Below are 18,047 nucleotides of genomic sequence, written 5' to 3' on the forward strand. Positions count from 1 at the left end.
TCTGCAAAAGGTTACACTTAATCATTGAGCGGAGCTGAACTTTTACTCTCCAAAAAATATTATCTCAAAATTCAGTTATTTCATAAGTAGACATTTTGGTTTGTTATTGAAATACCTTGTGCTCTCAAGATACAAGTACATAACGCAAACCCCGGCAACCGCTTTAGAAAACGTCCATATTGATCGACTTTAACAGAATAAATACCAGGTATAAAATAACAAACACACATAAAAATCCAATCTTACATATTGAGGATTCAGCAAATTAATTCAGCACTTATGTCATTTTGAATACTTCACATCAACAGCCTGTGTTTATGGACTTTAGAGAGCAAAACTGCTATGTTGCTGAACGTATCTAGTTCAATAATTGCTGAAATAATTATGTAACAATAGACAAAAAGCCATGGCAGAATTTTTGAGAAAGAAATATACACTATTCACAGTGCCTGCCAGAAATATTGACACCCTCTACTGAAAAGATGAAAAAAGGATTGTATTAAATTAAAAATGTATGTGCTACATATTCAAATTGAATAATACAAATGGCCATCCTGGGGGCACGGTGGCTTAGTGGTTAGCACGTTCGCCTGACACCTCCAGGGTTGGGGGTTCGATTCCCGCCTCCGCCTTGTGTGTGTGGAGTTTGCATGTTCTGCAGGTGCAGATGCAGGTTTCTTCTGGGTACTCCAGTTTCCTCCCCCGGTCCAAAGACATGCATGGTAGGTTGATTGGCATCTCTGGAAAATTGTCTGTAGTGTGTGAGTGAATGAGAGTGTGTGTGCCCTGTGATGGGTTGGCACTCCGTCCAGGGTGTATCCTGCCTTGATGCCCGATGGCGCCTGAGATAGGCACAGGCTCCCCGTGACCCGAGTTAGTTCGGATAAGCGGTAGAAGATGAATGAATGAATGAATGAATGAATATATATATATATATATATATATTTTTTTTTTTTTTTTTTTTTTTTTTTTTTACTTGCTGTAAGTTTCCAGTAACTACATTATTTCCTTTGTTGTCTTTCTCACTGTCTTGTTTCCCTGATTTATAAATATGTGGTTGCGCATGACAACAAGCAAATAACACTCAACATAAAAGACACAGATTATTCTTGTACAGTCATATAGTTTACATAAAAAGACCATTAGGAACAATCAGTGTCATAATGAAAATGTCTGGAACAACAGTTGGACATTGGCCAGGAATTGGACTCATGAGTAGACTGCTGACCTTCACAGTGAGGTGAATGCTAGGGAATGAAAAGTAGAGCCAAAATATCAGAACACCAAGCGTTTTTTTGTTTATTCTTGTGGATGCCACTATATCTATATTGGATACCGGCATTTATTAATATAATAATACTCAATTTCCAATATGCTTATTTATATATATTTGTATTACATGCAGTATATGAGTTTCCTCCCCGGTCCAAAGACATGCATGGTAGGTTGATTGGCATGTCTGGAAAATTGTCCGTAGTGTGTGATTGCGTGAGTGAATGAGAGTGTGTGTGTGCCCTGCGATGGGTTGGCACTCCGTCCAGGGTGTATCCTGCCTTGATGCCCGATGACGCCTGAGATAGGCACAGGCTCCCCATGACCCGAGGTAGTTCGGATAAGCGGTAGAAAATGAATAAATATCACTAGCTACTTCAAATGCTCTTCATTTAAAGCCAGTAAGCTAACATTATAAAGAGTCTAGTATTGTCTCTGGACACACATTCATGTGCTGTTAATGGCCACTTTGTAAACCAAGAGAACTTAAACAGAGCTAGATAAAATTTTCTGTGACATCCCTAATTAATTTTAGTAGATTAAGCAGGTTACTCGTGTCAGTACTGGTACTGACGAGGACCAAAACCATTTGTAAAAAAAAACACTGAGAAAAGCACTGAAACCTGCTGTGAAATACAGCAGAAGACACTAAAGCCTTGGCTCTGATGGTCCAGAGGCTCTTTGGAAGACTGATAGCACCGTGAATTCTGCTAAGTATCTAAATATTTAACTTTGAGCAGGATGATGACCCAAACACACATCCAGATCAACACAGAAATGGTTGCAGAAACACAAAATCAATGTTGTCCAAAGGCTATGTTGAGTCTCCTGAGTTCTGAGTTCACTTCTAATATTTCAGTGAAATGTTAGTGATTTCTGAAAGGTTTCAACAAAACAACAAAGAAGCTTTGATGTAGAAATTGTGTGGGGTTTTATTTGGCATGATTTGGAACAGGAATGTCATCGTACTAGGATGTGTGCTCTCTCTCTCTCTCTGTCTTTGTCTCTCTGTCTCTCTGTCTCTGTCTCTCTCTTGGCTGCATGCGGGTGCTATTCTTTTAACCATTAGCAGGGCTCTCAAGTTTTGTAGACAGGCAAGAGTTGACATTTCCAACCCCCCAGCAAACCCCCATCCCCCCCACCCCAGGACACCAAAATTTGTGTGTGTGTGTGTGTGTGAGAGAGAGAGAGAGAGAGAGAGAGAGAGAGAGAGAGAGAGAGATTATGACTGGTGTTGTTTATTGTAAGTGTTTGTTGCCCTTTTGCACTCCTTTATCATTTGTAATGTTGGCTCCCATTTTTAGGGTCATGATTGAGTACAATGTCCCGTCCAGAGACAAGCTGTTTCGTGTTGAGGTTTTGTTCAAACCGACCATCGAAAATACCCTCTCTAATGAATGTTTTTTTTTTTTCATTGGTTGTTGCGTTAAATCTTACCCATATACAATAGAGCTATTTTCTGATTGGCTGTTGTGTAGCCTTCTTTTTTTGATTGGTTGATAAGTGTCAGGTTCGACTAAGAACTCCAGAGGAGACGCGCTTGATTCCTGCCCGGTTCCATAGAGACAGCGGTGCGGACTGATACGTTTTGGGTGCTGCGGCATATTAAATATATGATAAATAGTCAAAAAGTTTTTCTGCATGAGAAATACGATGTGTGGCGGGAGAGCGTAACAAAAGACCGAAATGCGTGACACTTGACAGCCCTGCATTAGGTTGTATGTAGCCCACAACCTCCATCTCCCTGCTTTGAACATCTTTTGAAGAGCACCCATCTCTTGTTAGGTAGGCTGTTGATTCTGATTGAAAATCTTTTCTGAGGTTCATTTTCCTTCTTATCAGTTCCCAAGTGACACAGAAACCTATCCGAGACAAGTCATCTGAGATCATCAGTTCCAAGGCAACCTGAGATAATGACATTACCGCGGTCACCAGAAACCCCGACAGTTCCATGGCCACGCGATATCCTAACATTACCATGGCCACCTGAGACCCCAGCAGATCCACAGCCACTCGAGATCCCAATGATCTTGAGATTCTGACAGTTCCACAGCCACCCTTTCTGGTCTCATTGGTGACCTCATGACAAGTGTTTGACCAAAAAAACAGAACGTTTAAAGTCAGATGTATAAAGACATACGTCTTTATTCACGTGCTCCTGATAGTTCAATGGCCAGCCGAGATTCTGACAGTTCCATGGCCACTCTTTCTGGTCTGATTGACCTTTCTGGTTCTGAATTTATTCCCACATTAAGTTCAAAACAAGCGTATCTCAGAGTAGATGTGTGCATCAGTACAAACATTCACAGCAGCTGTTTTTTCCTTTAATAAAGTCATTCATTATCCTCAGTAACTATGATGGTTAAACATTTGGTCATTATAAAGGTAAATACAAAGGTTATTGTTGTCATTTTGTGTAACTAGTCCTTCACAATTTTGATCTGAATATACCTCATTTATAAAAACCTACTGTATATTTTTATGTCTATTGCTAATGTTAGATATTTTAGGACTCTGTACTGTACCCTGTACTGCTGAAATTCACAAACGAAATTTCATTCTACTTGATAAAGAATTGTTCTTACAGTATGATAAAAACGATGCTCAAGAAACACAACTGAATTCCTCTGGACTCTTCTCACAACTGATCTGCATCACTGTGTATTTGACATTCACTACAGTGCTCTACTCTATAAATAAGCACTTCATTAACTGTTCAGACCTGTTCTGCATCAGAGCGCTGCTGTGCTCCGTAGCTCAGCTTGCAGCCTTCAAAGGCGATAAATCAATCTTTAAACGGTTAACTCAGTTGTCATAAAGAGAGCGAGCTCCACTCACACTTGACTCTTACAGTAACCTTGGAGATGGACACTAGCACAAGTCTGTAAACATGTGCTGTTTTTTCGTCCGCTGTATCTAACACAGCCCTCCAAGTGCAATGTTATCTATTTTTTTCTTTAACATAACATGTTGTCATGGTGATGTGCTTTTCTCAGCATCGGAACAAGTGGACAGATCTTCGGCTTAACACCGCTTCAGTCAGGAATATAAGGATATAGATTTAGACATTCTGCTCAACCGAAATATATTTAATGTATATTTAATAACATCTACTGAAAATACAGAATCAAGAATTCTAGCTGAGTGTTATAGAATATTATAGTACATGTCTGTACCCTGTTATCATCACATGCCTTGTTGATGTTGCTAGAGTCTGACAGGCAGCATGTTTCCTCCATAGTAGCATCAGATGCTTGTAATAGATGCTGACAATGTGTTCTGCCTGGTTTGTCCCTTGCTGGTTGGGAAAATGTTTTCCTGCTCTCTTTGTTATGAAAACCGCTAATTAGATTCAGTACTACTGCTGATTCAAGCCAATTCAATCTTGATCCAATACACTTGAAGTTAGAGGATGGATGTTGCTGAGCTGGCAGGAAGAGCCATCGACACTCTGATGCAACAATGCCTTGTTGTTATGTCTTTGATCAGCGCGGACATGACACGATGCAGCCGTATTTGCTGTTGCAGAGAGTAAACAGTAAACACTGGCACGGTTGACGTGGTTCTCGTTCAAGCTTATTCCACCCCCCACAGAGCTAAAACACCTGGAGCCATCGCTTCATTTGCACTAATGAAAGCTAATATGCTCAATTAGCAGAGTACACATTAACAATCTGGGCCGATCCACTAGCTAGGCAGCGTACCTATTCTTCATTCTCCTCCCTCAGACATGTGCCCAGGGGCATCTGCGCTGCGATATTATTACACAGGCTCCTCCAGGGGAGAGGAAGGCCGTTTCATACGATCGTATGCATACGGAATTCTTTCTTTGTGTATTTGCAAAGTAGTTTGTTTCATCTGTCTTTTTTTTTCTCAGCAACTGCTTCTTTGTCTTTTTCACCTTTTTGGAAAGTACTGTTAAATAGGATACAATTTAAGGATATGTGTCTGTTAACAAAATGTTGCCTGAGAGTCTGAAGTGATTATACGAACTGGTTGTTTGACTTTTCTTATGTTGTACGGCACATCGTTCATGATTGTAGCGGCACAATGATCTTAAAACCGCCAAGGAGCTGAGTGGGGAGCAATAAAATCGTGACACGTTAATCATCCTTGCAGTTTGCTGTTTATTCTCCATCCATTTCAATATTGCTTCTATATAGCAATGTATAACAGTGATTTGCTCAAGTTCAACAATTCTACTTCTCAATGAATATATTATTCTTATACCGTGATTATACGGTCAACCAAAAATCACTCACCCCCATGCTTCCAGAGCTACACACAGGTGTTTTAACCTTACGTAATTACTAACACCCCCATTCTCCCACGGTCACATGACATAGACTTAACATGGCTCCTACAATGATCATTATTAGGCCACATGACTATAATATGTACAGTATTTAGGCTGTACTGGGTACTCAACAACTTAACAGCTGGATTCTTTGCTTCTCTGCCATTCTGTTGCCTTTTGTGCGGAAAATGTTAAACCATTTGTTTTAAGCCAACCACTTTTCCTCAGGAATATTCACCAACATGTCATTTTGGATGGGATATACACTGTATGTCCAAAACTTCATGGACACTTGACCATCATACCGTAACTAATAACCTCCACTCTTCTGCGAATGCTTGCCACTAGATTTTGGAGTGTGGTTACTGAAGGTCAGGGGTTCAAGTTGCCACTGTTTGCTCCTTGAGTAAACCCTTTAACCCTTTCAGCTACAGAGGTGTTGTATCATGGTTGATCCTGTGCTTTGACCCCGACTTCCAAGCAAGCCTAGATGTGTGGGGAAAATTATTTGACAGTGCTTTGTTGTATAGATGAGGAATAAATGCTTAGTCTTCTTCATGGCTGTGGGGATTTGTTCATTCACCCACAAGAGCATTACTGAGGTCAGGCTCTAAAGTATGGCGAGGAGACCTGGGGTGCCGTCGGCATTCCTGTTCATCCCAAAGGAGTTTAGTCGGATTGAGTTCAGGCCATTCAAGTTCTTCAACTCCAACCTTGACAAACCACGTCTTCATGTAGCTCTCATTGCACAGAGGCTGGAACATCTTGGAACAGAACAGAAACTGCTACAGAATACAAAGTCATTCTATACAGAATACTAAGACTTTCAATACAATTGTGTGCTTTCAACTTTACAGCATCAGTTTGAAGATGAATTACATAATATATGAGTGTGATGGTTAGTTGTCCGCAAACCTTTGACCATATAGTGTGTATCAAATGGGTTTATTTCTACAATCAATTTTATGACGGTAAATGTTGGGTAATTGCAGTTCATAAAAATCACAAAAACCCTGGAGATAGACTGGTAATTAACGCTAATTACCATGCATTACCCCATCTCAGAGTGTAAACGAATCCAGACAGAGCAGAGCTTTACAGACTTCCCCATCTTTATAGCCTCTGCCTTTCTCATGGCACCTTCCTCTCCCTCAGTCTGTTACTCTTTCCTCTATCCTCCCACTATTTTGCCCACTCACCTTGTTAGCCTTTTAATTAGCACAAACAGTTCATTGCAGGTCCCCTAAGTGCTGCCTCAGCTTATTCCTTCAGAGTTCATGTTGTTCGATCGATAGCCAAGCATGTGTGAGGCCCAGACACTCCATAAAAGTCTTCACTCTACAAGGCAAATGAGCAGCAAACGATGGTAGCATTTGATGCACCAGAGTCCTTCTTTATTTTATTCTACTTACTTAAGACTTTTTTTTTTAATCCTGCTGCAAGGCTTTCTTGGGGGAAAAAAGTGCACTCAGGGAAGGACAGAAAGAGAAAGGGAAACACAAATCAAATCAGAAATTTGGCGCCTATACAGACGATCCTATTTTTTGCTTACTCCAGCTCTTACTTTTTTCTGCTTTGATTTAACAATGCAGCGACAGTACTTAGCATTTAGATGACATGTTTCAGGAGAGGAGCTATAGATCAGGCAGGCGGTGTGCAGGGTTTTGCCGACAGCACAGTGCTCCTCGAGCAGACACACAACTGGAACGCTAAACATCCAACGAGCCCAGAGCACTGCCAACACGGCTGTTAATAACAATGTAGGGAGCCAGTCAGCTTGGATCTAATGCCAGTGTGTGGCTCAGGGGGGTCATTGGCATACAAGCAAGTGCAATAAATCTAAATAGCCTTGACTTGCCAAAGATACTTACTGTATGTCGCCTATGAGGGTCTCCAGAGAACTTAACTTCTTGAGAAGTTTGGAACGTCCTTAAATTCGATGCTTAAATAAGAATGAAAATTTTTAGCAACTTAAGGCTAAGGCAAGCTGACGTCGATGTGAAAAACTGGAAATATGTACCAAAAAAAATGGACGCATTGACACAAATATGTGAATTTATTTTTATTATTATTTTTTTTCCCCAATATTATTTTGAAAACAACAGACATTCCTGATCTGCTTACTCCCAACCGAGAAAAGAAAGAAAATCACATTACAAGTTTTTATTCCGACTGCAGCTCAGGAGCTCGGTGGACGTTTTGACAGCCGTAATCTGATTAGGTTCATGTGTGTTTCACTAGCAAGGATTTCGACATCTTTAGGCAGACTGACTGTTTTTACCACCACATTTGTTAAACCGACTGCTTACGCAACATGATCTTTCAAGAGGTTTTGGCAAAATATATTTATGGTTTGTTAAAATTGAGGTGTCAGAGTTTGTTATAAGGCGGAAAAACCTCATTTCGGGCAAAACCTGATTTTTCATTTTTGTGTTTATTTGCAAGAATTTAGCCACAGCCATTTTCATATCTGATTTGCTCCTGGGTGCAAAAAAAAAAAAAACTAATACACTAATATGTAATTCAGGGGGCACGGTGGCTTAGTGGTTAGCACGTTCACCTCACACCTCCAGGGATGGGGGTTCGATTCCCACCTCCACCTTGTGTGTGTGGAGTTTGCATGTTCTCCCCCGTGCCTCGGGGGTTTCCTCCGGGTACTCCGGTTTCCTCCCCCGGTCCAAAGACATGCATGGTAGGTTGGTTGGTGTCTCTGGAAAATTGTCCGTAGTGTGTGATTGTGTGAGTGAATGAGAGTGTGTGTGTGTGCCCTGCGATGGGTTGGCACTCCGTCCAGGGTGTATCCTGCCTTGATGCCCGATGACGCCTGAGATAGGCACAGGCTCCCCGTGACCCGAGGTAGTTCGGATAAGCGGTAGAAAATGAATGAATGAATAATATGTAATTCATATACTCGATATTTTATGTCATGTTTGTAATGGTGTCCAGTGAACCAAAACTGGATTTGGCTGGATAAGTAGTTCTTAAATAGTCGTCATATCATTAAATGTTATAATAAAATTAAATGACCAATTTTGTGACTAAAATAAGTTTTATGTATAAATGATTCAAGGAAAAAATAAACACTTTATTTTTTTTGGTTGCAACTATTGCTAAAAAATCCTGAAATATTCAAATCCTATAAGAATTCAAAGTTAGTTTTGACTTTTTTCTGCATAATATAATATAAAGTTTGCTGTTATTTACATAGGAAACACAAGCTTATTTCAGAAATCCTCTTAAGAGGTATAGCATTCGAATATCGTTCAATATTTATGTAAACCTCACACAAAGCCTCTTAGATGCTTTCAGTGTTATTAGAATTTAATGTATTGCCTGAGAGGGCTAATATTTTCTGTAGTCTGTCGTAATGATTCCTAATGTTCCTGACTAAATCTTTCTTTTTTTTTTTACTGTATTTTAGCCACTGCCCAAGGAGCCATCTTAAAGGATATCAGCTTAGAGGAGGTGAGGACATCTTATTCTATACGTTTTTCATGTTCTTATGGATCTCATGGTCACAACAGAGATGTTTCAGCTGGCTGTCTGGCTGTATAAAGTGTGATTACATACATCGAGCTCAAATCATGACTAATAATTAGACCACAGCTTACAGTATGAGATTTATCTGAAGCTTTGACAAGCCTACAGTGAATAAACATAATGTGCTGGAGATAAAAAAAAAAAAAACATCTCTGGTTGCCTCCACTATCACTTCCTAATTGTGGTTACAGATTGTTCATTTTTACAACAAGAAGTTATGAATGAGCTGAACTGGTATCTATGAGCACCCATACCCCAAAAATGTATACTAATACATGAATTGGAATGATCAGTGTTGATTTATTAATGCATACATAATAGAGGTATAAATACAGCTACAGGGGGGCACGGTGGCTTAGTGGTTAGCACGTTCGCCTCACACCTCCAGGGTTGGGGGTTCGATTCCCGCCTCTGCCTTGTGTGTGTGGAGTTTGCATGTTCTCCCCGTGCCTCGGGGGTTTCCTCCGGGTACTCCGGTTTCCTCCCCCGGTCCAAAGACATGCATGGTAGGTTGATTGACATCTCTGGAAAATTGTCCGTAGTGTGTGATTGTGTGAGTGAATGAGAGAGTGTGCGTGTGCCCTGCGATGGGTTGGCACTCCGTCCAGGGTGTATCCTGCCTTGATGCCCGATGACGCCTGAGATAGGCACAGGCTCCCCGTGACCCGAGGTAGTTCGGATAAGCGGTAGAAAATGAATGAATGAATGAATGAATGAATGAATGAATGAATGAAATACAGTTACAAATAAGAGAAACACTATTCAGGTTCCTGAGCACGTTCCGTCTCATCATTCAGTCCAATTATGAAGTCGAGTAAGTTTAAAGAACTGTCAGAGTCTGAATTCACAGACCATGCTGACATTGCTGCCATTTCTGCTGTTTTTTCCCCAGTATTTCCAGTGACATAGAGGCAGGGTTCATATTTTATTATATTTTAAAAACAGAAAAATTAAAATGTTGACATGTTTCTGGTTCAGGTTTAAATCTGAATACAGATATTTGAAGCATTAAACAGAAACACATACTGGCACTGTGTTACATCTTTATTGGGGATTAGATGTCTCATTTTTCTTAAAAAGTCTTTTTACCAGAGGACAAATAATGGAATTTGTGGCTGTTTTGTTACGTCCATGTTCAGCATTGAATGTCGTTGTCATGTCCCACTCCACAGTGAGGCTTAATATGAAGCTCATATGAAAGGAGACACTCCATTAAAGGCTTTTTTTAGTCTATTAGGGACAATAAATTTATAGAAACATAAAAAAAAAAAAAAAAAAGGTTAGTTACTTGTGGAAAAAGAATTCATTCATTTATTGAAAATGTTTATTATGAATATAATTGAAAATGGGGGCACGGTGGCTTAGTGGTTAGTACGTTCGCCTCACACCTCCAGGGTTGGGGGTTCGATTCCCGCCTCCGCCTTGTGTGTGTGGAGTTTGCATGTTCTCCCCATGCCTCAGGGGTTTCCTCCGGGTACTCCGGTTTCCTCCCCCGGTCCAAAGACATGCATGGTAGGTTGATTGGCATCTCTGGAAAATTGTCCGTAGTGTGTGATTGTGTGAGTGAATGAGAGTGTGTGTGTGCCCTGTGATGGGTTGGCACTCCATCCAGGGTGTATCCTGCCTTGATGCCCGATGACACCTGAGATAAGCACAGGCTCCCCGTGACCCGAGGTAGTTCAGATAAGCAGTAGAAAATGAGTGTGTGAGTGAGTGAAAATGTCCAAAGTCGATTTTTCGTTGTGCCGCTGGAATGGAACGCCAGCGTACTGGTAAAAAATGTTAAGAGTAAATGAGAGTATGTTTTCCAATCAAAAAAATCCAGCACCATTACAGGTTCACTGAGTTTGTCTCTCAGAAGAAATATTGTACTTAAGGGTTTAAATGTACCTGCATGTAACTGCATGTAACTGCTTAGTAAGCAGCATTGTTCACATACACAATTGCATTTGCATAACTTATTAATCTTCTGTACAGCTAAAGAAATAAAAGCAGTGTCCATTAGAAGCTACACCAGTCCACAGCGTCGCTGTCTGTCTGGTTTCCAAGTCAGAGAAGGTTTCAGTCAACATTTTGAGGAGCTGTTGGACGTCTAATGTTTGCAGACATTTGAGCAGAATGTAGCAACATGGTTAGAGAGTATGACTCCTAACCCTAAGGTTGTGGGTTTGAGTCTCAAGCTGGCCAGGACCGAGGTGCCCTTGAGCAAGGCACCGAACCCCCCAACTGCTCCACGGGCGCCGCAGCATAAATGGCTGCCCACTGCTCCGGGTGTGTGTTCACGGTGTGTGTGTGTTCACTGCTGTGTGTGTGCACTTTGGATGGGTTAAACGCAGAGAACAAATTCTGAGTATGGGTCACCGTACTTAGCCGTCATGTCATGTCATTTTATAGAAATGGAATTATTATCAGCATCAAATACTTATTAAAGTAAACAGAATCCATTAGGTCTTTTCTAAAGCCCCAGCGAGTTCAAAGGCAAAACTATTTTATTATATTTTAGATTCATTATTCAGTTTAGACTTTGTTGGCACTAAAAGCACTCTTTTCTGCCAGCTCACTCACTGCTGTAAGCACACGAGCCTAAAGAAAAGCAGAAATAAAGTTGAATTCTTATCATTTATCCAGCCAATATTGCTCAGGCAGGCCTGATTAATCTGTCTTAAGAAGGAGTCACAGGCTCAGCAGCAGAGCTAGAGCGGGATTAGAGGGCACGCGTGGGCCACAGCTACAATGACTGTCCACAGATAAAGGAGTAGATGACTGTTCGGGATGCGACCGGCAGCCTCAAAGCTCTTGGCTGCTCTCTGAGTAGCGGCTCAGTCTCTGTAGTCACACTCACACTGGCAGCCCCTTTAGAATCAACCGCAGAGGAGCAGAATGAGACACGGCTGTATTTAATAAGATATATTTACACTCCAGCTGTTGTTTGTCACTGCTTGCTTCACACCGCTCCCTCTGGGATTTTGCCGGATGGGAAGCGGCGCGTTAGGTTCGGAGGGAGAAATAGAGGTGACGTGAGGACATGACGTGGGTTTATATGCAGCTTTAAGGCAATTAGCACCTGTCATTCACATCAACGTGCAGCTGTTTGCGGGTTCCGTCTTATTTGACAGTAATTGCTATTATTGGCATAAAGATTTCTAATGCTTTTCTCAGGATGGTTAACAAGGATGGTGGCTGGGTTTGTTTTTCCAGACAGCCTTCGTTTTTAATTCTTTACTGCCGCCATGCTGCCGTCTGATTGGAACATACAAATCCAAGATGTTTCCTTGTTCAGTTGTTTGTGGAGAAATTAAAAATTGTTCTTTTTCACTGGCCGAATGGAAATCGACTTCCGCTTCAATCAGTATAAAGAAATGAATTATTTTATTTCTGATATGAATCAGGACTAATCTTACACTGAATTGTAGTGGTTGAAGATAACGGCTTCAAATTTTAGCTGCTTTACGAACAAGCACTTGTGGCATCTGAGGGGCTTTTTAGACCTGGTCACTTCATGCGTTTTCTGTGATCAGATAGCTATCCGTTGGTAAAAAGACAAGGTCTAAATGGCCTCCGAAATGTTTTCGAGACGGATATAAATCCGATGGTACAAACCACTTCAGGAGGTGGTCTGGGACGCATTTCAGATGAAACTGGACAGGTGTAAATGAATGTGGTTGTTCAAGCCACATACGTCAGCGCTATACTCCTCCCAAACAGAAGTACGTCACTCGCAGGTAGGGTTGGGTATCAAAAGGAATTTTCCGGTTCCGATTCCGGTTCCAGTTCTGCCTTACGATTCCCGGTTCTGATTCCGATTCCATAATAAAAGAAATGTGAAAAATAATGCACAATACTTAAACAATTCCATTTGTGTTTATTAATCACTCTTTAAATATTTTAAACAGAGCATTTCAATTCATATCAATTTAAATTGAAATAAATCCAACATCAAATTTAACATCCAGAATTACAACTTAGCAAAATAGTTAGCAATTTTTCTGAAGAAAAATTAACATGTCTGCTTTCTCTGGGAGAAGACGAGACCTTTCCTGGCTTATTGTATCTCCAGCTGTGGAGAAAACCCTCTCAGAGGGACTTAAGTAAAGTTGGCTCCATATTCACAGATTCGAATTTCCCAAGTCAATAGCTCCTGACCTAAACACTCTTATTACACAAATAACGCCTCTTTTTTATTTTAGTAATGTAGAGAGGCAGCTACAACCCAAGTTTCCTCAATATCAGCTTTCCTCTGCGTTGGACAAAATACATAAGTCTCTATGTGCGAACACCTAAGAGACAGATTCCAAGAGACCGTCAGCAAAGTGCAAAACCCGAAAAGCGAAAACAAAAAACAGTCAATAACTTTACTGTAATACACTGTACTGTCACCAAACTCAGAACACATCACTGATGTCCTGATAGGTGTACTACAACATTTATTTTTGGAAAATGTGTTTTTTTTTTTGTTTGTTTGTTTTTATGATGGGGTAGATTTGCTTCCTTGTTGTAGCTTTGGAAATTAATCCACACTTTAGACTTTTTTTTTTTTTAGACATGTTTAACACAAAGCGTACCTCAACACAGCAGCGCGAGTGACTGATTTCTGTGGTAAGCTGCGTTAATTTGGTTGCGTGACTGTAAAACAATTAATATACATGAGGTAAGACATGGCTATTTAAAGTGACCGCTCACAGCGCTTTGTCCGTCATCGCATCGGAACCGCGTTGGGAACCGAAACTAAAAAATTCCACGCGGTTCCGGTTCCTGTTAAAAAACAGAAGAGGTTCTGAATAAGAACCGGTTCTCGGTTCCCAACCCTACTCGCAGGTGATCTTTCACCCAGGTGTCTTGTTGGGTCTTAAAATGCACTGCTGCCTCCAGCGAAAATGCAGCAAACAGTAAATGCTGTTTTTTGTCACATAACCGTTGTAACGAGTTTTTTCGTCTTCTTTTTTATTTTATTCTAAAAACCGCAAACACACCAAAGCGTGTTCCATTTCAATTACCCCGGAAATGAGGTGAAATATATTTGCATATTGGGCGGGAGTAGAAAGATCTGATCGATATCCGATTCGCCGAGACGCATTTATGTGTCCTAATGTAAATGGAACAGTTTTAACAAATCAGATAGCTATCGGATCAGAGAAAACACATGAAGTGACCAGGTGTAAAAAGGCCCAAAGAGAGCAGAAATGGGTTTGATATCAACAATTACTTTTAAGATATAAACATTTGTGTCAAAGACAATAAACTGCATAACTTTTTTTTAGGCTAGAAAAAACACAGAAATACTTATAAAAACTACAAATTCTTATAGTTCGAAGTGTTTAGTTTCTTATGAGATTCATATTAACCACCACTATGGAGTGAGGCATGAAAAAGACATTCAATACTGAACAAAAACTGACTTACAAGGCTTATAATGAGGTTTTAATAATATCTACTCGGCTACTAACGATTGAATGAGAGTGTGTGTGTGCCATGCGATGGGTTGGCACTCCATCCAGGGTGTATCCTGCCTTGATGCCCGATGACGCCTGAGATAGGCACAGGCTCCCCGTGACCCGAGGTAGTTCGGATAAGCGGTAGAAGATGAGTGAGTGAGTGAGTGAGTGAGGGCTACTAACGATCTACAGGGGCATCAGCGTCGCTGTTAAGATAAGAATGTTCCTTTACCAAATTATATCTGATCAGTGGTGGGAACATTTCATGGCTAGAAAATTAAAAGCAACAAGTCACAATAATTTTACCCCTACAGAATGCACCTGTATGGTAGTTTCACATGATAAAATAGCCAATCGGTTGTTATGCAAGATCAACTGGCAGCTTAGTCTTCAGTCCCAACTACTGCATTTACAAATTTACTCTGTCAGATGTGTGGACTATTTCATGCATTATTAAAATGAAAAAAAAATAAAAAATTATATACGGCAGCGCGTGTACGAGTTGTGTTGAAGCCCATGGCAGTGCTTTCTTCATTTCCCAGTTTGTTGCAGCCTCATCATCAGAAGACTGATCTCTACCGATTCGACAGAGAGAAAACCACATGAATCATAGGCAATTACAGAGACGCAGGAAGAAACGGGGAAGTGGAGAAATCATAAATATTTATTTGTGAAAGGAGGATTGGAACTTGTGAAATTCTGCTCCTATCTGTGAAATTATATTTAAGCCTATTAAAGATTCATTTGGTCAGTGAATTTTACAAATTCCCATGCTGAATTATTTATTTAAGTGGCAAAGCGTGTTAGGGAGACTGTTAGTTTCATACCAGTGACTGTAGCTGAATTATAGATTCAAGCTGATGCGAGAAGTTGGATAATGAGAAACTGCAGGGATTATACTGGAGACATGCCAGCTCATTGGGTGAGAGCAAACAGAAATTGGTGCACACGGATGCAGATTAAAATCGTATGAAGTAAGTCATGCAAAAAGGTGGCTGTATCACATTTGTATCCTCTGCTGTATCTTTTAATATAAATCTAAAAAAATTCTCATAAAAAAAAAAAAAAAAAAAAAAAAAAAAAAAAAAAAAATTCTTCCCGGTTCTATCATCCATCCGTCGAGCTCGGGCGTCCTCCTCCCCTCCTTGTTATAAAATATGACGCACGAGGCGTGATGGAATTTTATTGTGAACCGCATGAAAACAAAATAAGCAAGAAGATCAATGAAAATGCAAATGCGAATTGAGAAAAAAAGAGGTGAAGCAGAACACCGCATGCTGCCCGTTTCTTTCTGTCTCCTTTGATCATAGCATGCGATGTTTTTTCCTGCCGCGCTCATGCTCTCTCTTTCTCTTTCGCAGGTCTACTGACATTCATGTGAACATCGCAGACCAGAAGACATCCATCAGACCAGCACATCTTATCCATCTTCGCACCCTGGAGCTAAAACAAGAAACCCACCACCACCACCACCACCACCTCCAACCCACCAGCCTCCTCCACCTTCTCCACACTTACAGAAGCCTGAATCTTTGGACTTAGACAGTCAAGCACCTTTAGTGGGATATTTAGCGTCATCCTTCTTGTTTTTTTTTTTTTTTTTCTTTGGAAAATGAATTTTAAAACCCATAAATTTCAAATTTGCTGGAAAGTAGGTGATAGGCCAGAAGAAGCACATTGCTTCAAGTCTCTGAAGATGCAGAATGACCTGCTGACACGGAGTGTAGGAGTATAACATAATTCTGTTTGGGATCTTGGATGCTCCAGTGTCCGAAAAAAAAAAAAAAAAAAAACACAAACAATAAAGTCTGGAAGACTCTTTCTTCACCCTAGAGACTAAAAGACAGGAAGTGTTTTGTGTTTTGGACATCAAGTGTATCTCATAAAGTAAACCACAAGCAAATGGACAACACCATCAAGCAGGCAGAGGTGACGTTGCTCCTCTGTGTAGACTTCTTGAACTTTTTCACCTGTTAATGAAAACAGGAAGTCTCTGATCATCTTGATCCTACTGTCAAATGTAAAAAACTATCCAACTGCATCCAGCTTTCCTGGGTTCCTTCTGTTCTTTGCTTTCAAGGGTCTGTCTACAGCGGATTGCGTATATCGTTTTGCCGAACAACTCTCCATTTTGCGCCGTGAGGCAACACGCAGTGACAGCTGAGATGAATTCTTTGAGCTAGATAGTAAATAAAAGACGTGGATGTGGATGTTTACGTGCGTGCGCACGTGTGTGTCGACGGGGTCAGATCGCCTCAGTGTTCTGTTGTTTGAAAATCCATCATGTCAATTTCTATGCTTCTAGTCTCCCAAAGAGCTAGAAAACATGTTTGCGTCTTATTTCTCGTAGATTATTGTTAAGTCGGTGGCCTGGACAAATGATAAAGCCACACCAGAGAGTGTTTCATTTAAAAACTAAGTTACATGATGGACATAAGGATTGTAAGCAGCAGGGTCTAGCAAGCATAGAAAAAAAAGAAAAAACAGGCAAAAAGAAAATAGCCACTTTCAGTGAACAGTAGGTTAGTAATTTATCAGTCTGGAGGGGTAGGCAGAGCTCCCTCGGTTGTGAATTTTAATGGTGTTTTATGGTTCCTAATAAAGTCTGTTATGCTTCTGGCAAATATGCAGAGCACAACATCCCTCGCTTCCAATTACTGAGAAACTCAAGGAGAGTCTTCAGCCATTCATCATGCCGTACTGTTCCGAGAAATAACAGGAGAAGATCTCTTTCTCTCGTTCTCTCTCTTTCTCTCTCTCTCTCGCTCTCTCTCTCTCTGTCTCTCCCCTCTACTCTTTTTCTGTCTATGGTCTTTACGCCCAGATACCCGGGAGATGTGACAAGTGAGTCTGCTCTCACAGCAGCATTTAAAACTGAGCAAAAGCACATGCACTTTTCAGTAAGGAGGACATAATACTGCAAAGATAAAAACCAAACACTAAATATCTTCACTATTAAATCTCGGCATTCACTAAATTCCAGGGGTTTCGTTACCACGACGTAAAGTGGGCGTGTTTCTGGAGGTCTTGGAAAAACGCCCTCTTTCAAAAAAAAAAAAGAGCATACCTATGATGGATAATGAAGGACAAAAGAGTTATAAAGGTAGATTTTATATTTTATATCTATTATGATTTATTATCTTACAGTTAATCTATTTTCAAAAACAAATAAACAACCAGGGGGCACGGTGGCTTAGTGGTTAGCACGTTCGCCTCACACCTCCAGGGTTGGGGGTTCGATTCCCGCCTCTGCCTTGTGTGTGTGGAGTTTGCATGTTCTCCCCGTGCCTCGGGGGTTTCCTCCGGGTACTCCGGTTTCCTCCCCCGGTCCAAAGACATGCATGGTAGGTTGATTGGCATCTCTGTAAAATTGTCCGTAGTGTGTGATTGTGTGAGTGAATGAGAGTGTGTGTGTGCCCTGTGATGGGTTGGCACTCCGTCCAGGGTGTATCCTGCCTTGATGCCCGATGACACCTGAGATAGGCACAGGCTCCCCGTGACCCGAG

General features: G+C 40.8%; 1 protein-coding gene across 1 annotated transcript in view; it reads left to right on the top strand.

The window, feature by feature from the left end:
* tafa5l (TAFA chemokine like family member 5, like) overlaps positions 1-16,319 on the top strand; it is an 82,235-nt gene extending 65,916 nt beyond the window's left edge. The window contains exons 5-6 of the mRNA XM_060881772.1: positions 8,991-9,034; positions 15,903-16,319. Of these exons, the coding sequence (XP_060737755.1) occupies positions 8,991-9,014 (24 nt within the window). The 3' untranslated portion in view covers positions 9,015-9,034; positions 15,903-16,319. The remainder of the gene's footprint in view (positions 1-8,990; positions 9,035-15,902) is intronic.
* The last annotated feature ends 1,728 nt before the right edge of the window (positions 16,320-18,047 follow it).

The sequence above is a fragment of the Tachysurus vachellii genome, chromosome 11, assembly GCF_030014155.1.
Source record: "Tachysurus vachellii isolate PV-2020 chromosome 11, HZAU_Pvac_v1, whole genome shotgun sequence".
NCBI classification, from domain to species: Eukaryota; Metazoa; Chordata; class Actinopteri; order Siluriformes; family Bagridae; genus Tachysurus; species Tachysurus vachellii.